General features: G+C 40.4%; 1 protein-coding gene across 2 annotated transcripts in view; it reads right to left on the minus strand.

Annotated features, from left to right (window-relative positions):
• Positions 1-9,052, minus strand: part of LOC143712794 (P2X purinoceptor 4a-like) — a 30,361-nt gene extending 21,309 nt beyond the window's left edge. The window contains exons 1-2 of one of the 2 annotated variants that reach the window (XM_077204798.1): positions 8,861-9,052; positions 8,535-8,679 (exon numbers count right to left, since the gene is read on the minus strand). In XM_077204798.1, the coding sequence (XP_077060913.1) occupies positions 8,535-8,679; positions 8,861-8,985 (270 nt within the window). In that variant the 5' untranslated portion in view covers positions 8,986-9,052. The remainder of the gene's footprint in view (positions 1-8,534; positions 8,680-8,860) is intronic. The other variant, XM_077204799.1, reaches the window with a different exon arrangement.
• Between the last annotated feature and the right edge of the window lie 1,511 nt (positions 9,053-10,563).

Genomic DNA, 10,563 nt, shown 5'->3' on the forward strand with positions numbered 1-10,563 from the left:
CAACATTAAAAACTTGATTTTCACCACAGGGGGACTTTAAGAATACTTTTAATAATCACCAATATCAATAAACTAAAGTCAAGTCACCTTCATTTACATAGCGCTTTTAAAAATATGGACTGTTTCAAAGCAGCTTTACAGTGATAATAGGAAATTAAAGTAAAAGAGATTGTTTTGGCCTTACAGCAGCTCTAGAATAAAGTTTTTGTCCTGCTAAAGTTAGTTTTGATTGATTCACTTCCGTTGCAACGATCATTAGTTATTAACTTAGGGGCCGCTAACACGACACGGTTATAACAAAAAATTCTGTAATGCGATCCGGCCGCTCATTTGCATAAAACATTGCCTGGTGGCTCTGAGAATTTTTTTATCCCTTCCACGTAGCCACGTGAATCGGAATTATCCCAACAATGTTTTATCAGTACAGAGGTAAAGGGAAGGAGGCATTCACAAGGGAGAGACTAGTTGACACTTCAGGACTGCGATGTTGTTGTGTCCAGGGGAAGGTCCTTCATCAGATTCGGATACGGCCAGGATCGGGCGGACTGCGGTGAACCTCGGGATAAACAGAGACTAATATTAGCGTAGACGCCATCCTTCTTATGATGTACAAAGTACATCAGGATTTATGGGAAGAGCCATCTTCACGCCATCTTCCATCTGGCAAGCTCCTTCCGTTGCCCGTGCCGCGATGCCCCTGGTCACACCTAGGAGTAGACTTCGCGACCGACCTACCTCCCTCCGAAGGTAATACATGTATCATAGTCATTGTTGACCGATTCTCCAAATCCTGCCGTCTGTTTCCTTTGCAAGGTCTACCTACTGCAATGAGTACCGCAGAGCTACTGTTCAATCACGTTTCATCTCTGAGAAAATCAATAATATCAGTATTAATAATATCAATAAAATAACTGACGCACTTCCCACATCTTTTTTCAACAGTGTGTTAAACAGCTTAGAAGCAGATCTCCTAGAAGTGGTAAATGCCTCACTTCTCTCTGGGAGTTTTCCGACCTCCCTGAAAACTGCTGTTGTCAAGCCCCTCCTGAAAAGAGCAATCGGGATAAGACCATATTAAACAACTATAGACCGATCTCAAATCTTCCTTTCATTGGCAAGATCATTGAAAAAGTTGTCTTCAATCAGCTGAACAAATTCTTAAGCTCGAATGGATACTTTGACAATTTTCAATCTGGTTTCCGACCGCATCACAGCACAGAGACCGCGCTCATAAAGATAATAAATGATATTCGCTTAAATACTGATACAGGCAAATTATCAGTGCTGGTACTACTCGACCTCAGTGCTGCATTTGACACTGTCGATCACAACATACTTCTTGACAAGCTGGAAAACTGGGTTGGGCTTTCTGCGATAGTCCTAAAATGGTTCAGGTCATACTTAGGAGGCAGAGGTTATTATGTGAGTATAGGAGACCATAAGTCTGAGTGAACACCCATGACATGCGGAGTCCCGCAAGGCTCAATTCTTGCGCCACTCCTATTCAACCTGTACATGCTCCCAATGAGCCAAATAATGAGAAAGAACCAAATCGCTTACCACAGCTATGCAGACGATACACAGCTCTACTTATCCCTATCGCCTAACGATTTCAGCCCCATTAACTCTATGTTCCAATGCATTGATGAAGTAAACAATTGGATGTGCCAAAACTTTCTTCAGTTAAACAAAGACAAAACTGAAGTCATTGCATTTGGAAACAAAGATGAAGTTCTCAAGGTGAACGCATACCTTCAGTCTAGGGGTCAAACAACTAAAAATCAAGTCAGGAATCTGGGTGTGTCTCTGGAGTCAGACCTTAGTTTCAGTAGTCATGTCAAAGCAATAACTAAATCAGCATACGATCACCTGAAAAATATTGCAAGAATAAGATGCTTTGTTTCCAGTCAAGACTTAGAGAAACTTGTGCATGCTTTCATCACCAGCAGGGTGGATTATTGTAATGGACTCCTCACTGCCCTTCCCAAAAAGACCATAAGACAGTTGCAGCTCATACAGAACGCTGAGCAGAACCAGAACATATGAACACATCACACCAGTCCTCAGGTCTTTACACTGGCTGCCAGTTACATATAGGATTGATTTTAAAGTATTATTACTGGTATATAAATCACTAAATGGCCTAGGACCTCAATACATTGCAGATATGCTCACTGAATATAAACCAACAGATCACTCAGCTCACTAGAATCACATCAGCTAGAAATACCAAGGGTTCACTTCGCGAGGAAGTGTGAGGACGCTGGCGCAACTCTGGCTGCCGCTTCTCCTTCAGCGCGTTAAGTTGTTTATTTTATGGTACTGTTGATTGGTTTTATCGGCTGATGTTACCTGCTGCTAATATGCTGCAATACTGTTTTTTATTTGTTTTTATACTGGCATTTTTTGGAGTTTACGGCAAGATTAATTTCGACCTCCCGGACTGCACTATGCTGAAATACTCTGCCATGGAACTTTTACAGCTTGGTCATCTTGCGCCCCCTGCGACTGGTGTTTGGGAAAAACTGCGATCGCTACAAATTCTCTGTCGGCCAAAATACGTTCATCGTGGCTCCCGCCGGAATTTGCATTCAAGCGGAGCCGGTATTAACTCAGTTTGGTCGCAAAGGCGTTTGGATCGCCGCCATTTACCTATCCGTCATGTCTGCCCTGCTTACTTCTCCTACCTCCAGAAGTCTACTCCATCCAGCTGTGGTGTCCGCCTTGACACAATCAGGTTTGCACATCTGAACACTCGCTCTATAAATAATAAAGCAGCTATACTCTGTGACATTGTTTTGGACAAAAAACTGGACTTTTTCTGCCTGTGTGAAACGTGGCATCAGCCAAATGACTATTTCAATCTAAATATGTGTGCTCTGCCTGGCTACACTTATCTTGACCGGCCGTGCTCCACCGGTAGAGGTGGCGGTCTTGCTGTCATCTACAGATCTGATGTTGCAGTAACTGAGGTTTCATTGCCGTGCTTTTCATCATTTGAATGCTTGGCCTTTAAGCTGACTGGTCTCTCATCAGTTATTGTGTTAAACATCTATCGTCCTCCCAAACTTAACTCTGACTTTTTTTCTGAATTTACTGAGTGTTTGACACTTGCCAGTGCACTCTGTCCAGTTACTCTTTTAACTGGTGATTTTAATATTCATGTTGACAATATGGCTTGCAATAATGCTATGTGTTTCATGGATACACTAGAATGTTTTAACTTCACACAGCATGTTAACTTTTCGACACACAAACATGGTCATATATTAGATCTGATTTGCACTTCAGGAGTAGGCCTACTTATTGAACAACTTGAATGTACTGAGGTATGTATAAGTGATCACAAGCTCCTCACGTTCAATTTAACTCCTCCTTCTTTGCAGACAGTGAAAGAACGTGTTATTTGTTTTAGGAAAATCAGTGAGATTGATCTTGATCTGCTTAGTCATACTATGGATGATTTACCAGTTGCGCCCTCTATTGATCAGTATAATGCTGCTTTTACATCTATTCTGGAGGAGTTTGCCCCTTTGAAAAAACGTGTTGTTTCTTTTAAAAGATCATCCCCTTGGTATACATCTGAGTTGCACAAATTGAAGGTGATAGGCAGGCAGTTGGAACGAAAATATAAAAAATCTGGCTTAACAGTTCATAGATCAATGTTTGATCAGCATCAGATTGAGTATTATAATGCTCTCAAAGCTGCAAAAGTGGCATATTATTCTACTATCATTAGTATCACAGAGTTCTCTTTAGAACAGTCAACAATCTAATTAAATCTCCCAGGGGCTTTAACTGTTCTACCAATGAGCAGTGTAATGCATTTCTCAACTACTTTTCATCTAAGATTGAGAATATTTATAACGCCATTGCCTGTGAGGACGCTTCTGAGTTTGTTGAGGTGCATTCTCCTAATCTCTCTGGTCATGCTTTTTTAAGTTTTGGTACTGTTGATTTTGATTTTATTTCTAAACTTGTTTTGTCAATGAATTCTACAACTTGCATACTTGATCCCCTACCTACAACTATTCTGAAAAACTGTCTGCCTGTCATTGTGCTCCACATCACTGCTATTGTAAATGCTTCACTCAATACAGAGAATGTCTCTTCTGCTTTAAAAATGGCTGCAGTTACGCCAGTTCTTAAAAAGCCTGGGAGTGATATCACCGATATGTCAAATTATCGACCCATCTCCAATTTACCTTTCCTGGCAAAAGTGCTTGAGCGTGTGGTTGTTGGCCAACTCCATACTCATATCTGTACGAATAGCCTATTAGAAACTTTTCAATCCGGGTTTAGATCAGGACACAGTACAGAGACTGCTCTAGTCAGGGTCCTGAATGACCTCCTCGTTATAGCCAACTCTGGGGCTTGTAGCATTCTGGTTTTGTTAGACCTTAATGCTGCATTCGATACCATATACCACAGCATATTATTGGACAGATTGCATACATGGATAGGTCTGTCTGGAACTGTGTTAAATTTGTTTAAATCCTACCTCTCAGATCGTTCCCAATTTGTCTGCCTGGGTTCTAACAGATCTCAGACTGTGCCCCTGAGTCAGGGTGTCCCTCAGGGGTCAGTTTTGGGTCCTGTTTTATTTAGTGTTTATATGTTGCCACTTGGGCAGATCATTCAGAAGTATGGCCTGAGCTATCACTGTTATGCGGATGACACGCAGATTTATATCAGCTCTCAGCCCGATCTTAATTCTGCCTCTTCTAAACTTTCTGACTGTCTGTTGGAAATTAAAGCGTGGATGAAACTCAACTTTCTAAAACTAAACTGCTCCAAAACTGAAATCTTATTAATTGGCACTCCAATTAATGTCAGTAAATGTAAGGAGTTTAAACTTTCAGTACACAATACGCAATTGTCCCCTTCTGGTCAGGTGCGTAACTTAGGTGTGATTTTTGATGCCCAGCTAACTTTTAATTCACATTTTAAAAACATAATGAAGGTTGCTTTTTTCCACCTGAGGAACATTGCACGTATTAGACCATTTCTCTCTAGGCCTGATGCTGAGAAGCTTATCCATGCCTTCATCACATCAAGGCTTGATTATTGTAACTCTCTTTTTGCGGGTCTACTATTAGGAGGTTGCAATATATTCAGAACTCTGCCGCACGTGTTTTGACTCATACATCCTCACGCGATCATATTACACCTGTGCTCCAGCAACTGCATTGGCTTCCAGTTCAGTCACTTATTGATTTTAAAATTCTTATTTTAACCTATAAAGCAGTACATGGGTTGGCTCCAGATTACATCTGTGACATGGTTACTCCATCCATTCCCGTTCGCTCTCTCCGCTCTGCTGGCTCTATTTCTCTGTGTCAGCCTCGTTGTAAATTAAAAAGTAGTGGTCGACCGATATGGGTTTTTTGATGGCCGATGCTGATATCTTAGAGAGCAGGGTGGACGATGGCCAATATAAAACAGATATTTATATTTATATATCAAACATATATATACACACACACACACACATATATAATATATACATACACACTTTATATTTATATAAATCAATATTTAATAAATTAGATAAATGTAATAAATATTTAAAAATATTTAAAATAAACATGCTTAGGCCCTATACTTTAGATGGCAACTTCTTGAATCTGCAATCCTATTACAGTATTTTTCACAAATAAAGTAATTGTTTAAAAATATATGAATATGTGAATAAAAAGGAAGTAAACACTGTAACAGGGCACTCAGTAATCTGGTAATTTCATGCGCACTGATAATCATATTTTTTTTACTTTGACTTTTGACAAGGTAACGCTAATTTTACATACAGCACACAGTGAAAACGACATGAATATGACACAGTGGGCCACTGGATATAGCACAGCATATTTTAAAAAGAAGGATTTAAAGTGTTTCGATCGCGTCTCCTGTGAAGCTGATCTTCTGTTCACATTTACTCGCTTCACACGGACCGTCACTCGCAGGAACACGTTTATATCGGCTACAAATGCACACTTCACAAGATATCACAGCTGGATTCGATTAAATCTGCAAGGTTTGTGAAATTAAATGTTTATTAGATATTCAGAGATTTGTTTAAATTATGTAGATGCGCATTTGCTGAATGTTGACGGTAAATGAGAAAGTATTTTAGCCTGATTATTTGCCTTTTCGGTTACAAATAATATAAAAGCAAACGCATTACTTTTTTGCAAACTATTTTCTTTGATTACCAGTTCTGTAGCCACCGGTTCTGTCTAACAAAGTATTAGATCTGACTGACAGAGAGACGGAGAATGTGAGTGAGCGCTGTGGGATCAGATTCAGGCGATGCCATTCTCTTCTCAGGTGCTGGTGTTCTCAGCGCTGCCCGTCAAAATAAAAGTCTGCAGCGCCGTCAAAATAAAAGTTCTGCTTCCAACACATCGGCCAATCAGAAAAACTTATCGGCCGATGCCGATATTTAAAAAAAGCCAAATATCGGCCGATATATCGGCCGTGGCGATATATCGGTCGACCACTATTAAAAACCATGGGGGGGAGGGCCTTTTTCTATAACGCACCCAAGTTATGTAACACACTACCCACATCTATTAGGGATGCTGTCTCTGTGGATTGTTTAAGAAACTTCTTAAAACATCTTTTTGGTAAAGTTTTTAATTTATAATTGTATTATTTTTATGTATTTTGATCCTTATATATATATATATTTTTTTTTTTTTTTCGTGTTTGATTATTTTGTTCTGTTCAAGTTTTAGCGGTTTGAGACAGAGAAAGGCGCATTACAAAATAAAATGTATTATTATTATTATTATTAAGCATGGTGAGTCTGCTTTTAGCTACGATGCCAGCCGCAGCTGGAACCAGCTTCCAGAAGAGATCAGATGTGCTTCTACAGTAGTCACATTCAAATCCAGACTCAAAACACATCTGTTTAGCTGTGCATTCAATGAATGAGCACTGTGCCACTGCTCGTCCGACTGTTCATACTGTATTTTATTTTATGTTTAAATTATTCTGATTTCTTTTGATTATTTCTGTATTTTAATTTTTTATTCTAAACTGTTTTAATTCTTCTGATTTCTTTTCATTATTTTAATTTCTTCTATGTAAAGCACTTTGAATTACCATTGTGTATGAAATGTGCTATATAAATAAACTTGCCTTGCCTTCCCTAGAGCCCAAGAGGAAGCCACACTCTGGGTGGAGTGGGCTTTCACACAAAGGGGGCATGGTCGACCTTGCTGCTGGTATACCAAAGCAATGGCGTCCACTATCCAGTGAGACAGCCTTTGCTTGGAGAGAGCCTTTCCCTTCAGCTTCCCACCATAACAGACAAAGAGCTGGTCTGAGGTCCTGAAACACTGCGTTCTGTCTACGTAAGCATGGAGGGCACGTACTGGTCAGACCAGTGCCAAGGCTGGGTCTGCCTCCTCCAGGGGCAGCGCTTGCAGGTTCACCACCTGGTCTCGAATGGGAGTGGTAGGAACATTGGGCACGTATCCAGGCCGGGGTCTCAGGATCACGTGAGAATAGGCCGACCCGAATTCCAGGCACGCTACGTCAATGGAAAATTAGTGCAGGTCCCCAACCCTCTTAATGGAGGCCAGTGCGACCAGGAGCGCTGTCTTATTTGACAGAAACTTAAGCTCCACTGATTGCAAAGGCTCAAAGGGAGCACTCTGTAGTGCAGTTAAAACCACTGAGAGGTCCCAAGAGGGAACGAGAGGAGGGCGAGGAGGACAGAGTCTGATTGTGATTTTATTAATTTTGAGGAATATTGGATCTTTTCTTTGAGCAAGTGAGATGAGTAAATGCACACTCACATTTAGTCTAGAACTTCAATAACCATCATGTTTAAACACACACACACACACACACACACACACACACACACACACACACACACACACACACACACACACACACACACTGCCCCAACACTGCCTGACAATACACACAAGAACCAATAAAGTTTGTGTACAGTTTCTCCTTCACTTCATCCTATTCTTCTCTTCATCCTAATATTACAATCGATGTCACAGTTTTTATACCTGTAAATAAAAAATACTGTATGCATTGTTTGTAATTCTAATGCACTCCTAAAACGGATGCGTTAAAAACAACACATCCTGTTAAAAACCACACATCCTGTATAAAACAACACATCCTGTGTAATTTCTTAACACATTTGTGAGTCTAGTTAAGAACAATACAGTTTGGGCTACTTTTAACCAAGTTTTTATCCCTCTTAACAAAGACAACACAGAATTACATACAATGTGGTAAAATAGTGATAACACAAAAGGCTCATCAGAACCACTGTATTATAGCATACATTTTTTTTGTTTTTACTGACATTGTAAATAACTCTTGTAAGTTAAAAGAGCAAACACAAAGCATAAAAAAAAACGATGATCCAAAACGATGATCCAAAAAAACCTTCAGCCAGTAACTTCTCTGTGATCATTGAGGTGATGTGTTGGCACTGACAAGGGTTCATTTGTACAATTAAAATCATCTGGCCTGTACCTCGCACCATATTACCAGACTACCTGAGATGGGATGATGTAGTCAGCCACATCCCAGATCTGTTCACCGAGCTCGGGGGTGTTTGTTAGAGCGATGCCTTTCACTTTGGTTGTGACAGAGCTGAGGATGTCGTCAGTGTCCTGGTGGTCTCCACACAGAAGCACAAAACTGTATCAGAATCACACCAGAATAAACATAAGTAAACATTACTATTGTATGCTGAAGGTCTGTGAAATGAACTGTGTGAATGTCATGTGTTTGCAAATCATTTAGGTTAGATAAAGACAACACTGTAAATTGATGACTCTGAATTTTCTAAGGTTGTTTTTTAGTCACTTAAGCAACTTACCAGAGAATCAAAGGAATCGCTAACATCTGATACAAGCGATATAATGTTCCGATTGTACAGGATTTTACCACTAGTATTTGTGGTGTAGAGTATTCACAAAAACAGCTCTTTACACACTTTATCATTGGGATTTAGGCTGCTTCCTATAGTTGAGATGTCAATCCTCTAACGTTCTCTTCTCTTTCTGTTTGAGAAGAAGTGAAAGAGGTCTGAAGTTTTTAGGCGTGTACTAAAAAGACAGCGCAGACACACTGAGAGTGAAGAGTTTTGAGCTCTACTGGACAGTTAAAATGCTTGAAATTTGCCTTTAGAGAACATAGACCCATTACATGCAAAGTGAGATATTTCAAGCCTTTATTTGTTATAATTGTGATGATTATGGCTTACAGCTTATGAAAACCCCAAATTCAAAATCTCAGAAAATTTGAATATTACATGAAATCAATAAAAAAATGGATTTTAAATACAGAAATGTCGGACCTCTGAAAAGTATAATCATATAATCATGTACTCAGTACTTGGTTTGGGCCCCTTTTGCATGAATTACTGCCTCAATGTGGCATGGCATGGATGCTATCAGCCTGTGGCACTGCTGAGGTGTTATGGAAGACCAGGAAGCTTCAATAGCAGCCTTCAGCTCTTCTACATTGTTTGGTTTCATGAATCTCATTCCTGTTTTGGCAATGGCCTATAGATTCTCTATGGGGTTCAGGTCAGGCGAGTTTCCTGGCCAATCAAGCACAGTAATCCATGGTCATTGAACCAGGTTTTGGTACTTTTGGCAGTGTGGGCAGGTGCCAAGTCCTGCTGGAAAGTGAAGTCAGCATCTCCATAAAGCTTTTCTGCTGAAGGAAGCATGAAGTGCTCTAAAATGTCCTGGTAGACGGCTGCGCTGACTCTGGACTTAATAAAGCACAGTGGACCAACACCTTTTTTGTGCCTCTCCATTCTTCCTCCAGACTCTGGGACCTTGGTTTCCAAATGAGATGCAAAATTTGCTCTCATTAGAAAAGAGGACTTTGGACCGCTGAGCAACAGACCAGTTATTTTTTTCTTTAGCTAAGACGCTTCAGACGTTGTTTGTTGTTCAGAAGCGGCTTGACAAGAGGAATACGACATTTGAAGCCCATGTCCAGGATCCGTCTCTGTGTGGCTCTTGATACAGTAACTCCAGCCTCAGTCCACTCCTTGTGAAGCTCCCCCACACATTTGAATGGCCTTTTCCTGACAATCCTCTCCAGGCTGCGGTCATCCCTACTGCTTGTGCACCTTTTTCTTCCACACTTTTCCCTTCCACTTAACTTTCTATGAATGTGCTTTGATACAGCACTTTGAGAACATCCAACTTCTTTTGCAATTCCCTTTTGAGGCTTTCCCTCCTTGTGGAGGGTGTCAATGATAGTTTTCTGCACAACTGTCAGGTCAACAGTCTTCCCCATGATTGTGAATTCTACTGAACCAGACTGAGAGACCATTTAAAGGGTTCACCCAAAAATGAAAACTCTGTCAGTAATTACTCTCCCTCATGTTGTTCCAACCCCATAAGACCTTCGTTCATCTTCGGAACACGAATTAAAATATTTTTGATGAAATCTGAGAGCTGGATCACTCCTCCATAGGCTTCTAAGGGATTGAAACTTGCCAGCCCCGAAAAGTTATTAAAGACATCGTTAAAATAGTCCAAGTGACTACAGTGGCTCAAT

The sequence above is a fragment of the Siphateles boraxobius genome, unplaced genomic scaffold (assembly GCF_051911475.1).
Source record: "Siphateles boraxobius isolate OS27281-9 unplaced genomic scaffold, OSU_SipBor_1 51, whole genome shotgun sequence".
Taxonomy (NCBI): domain Eukaryota; kingdom Metazoa; phylum Chordata; class Actinopteri; order Cypriniformes; family Leuciscidae; genus Siphateles; species Siphateles boraxobius.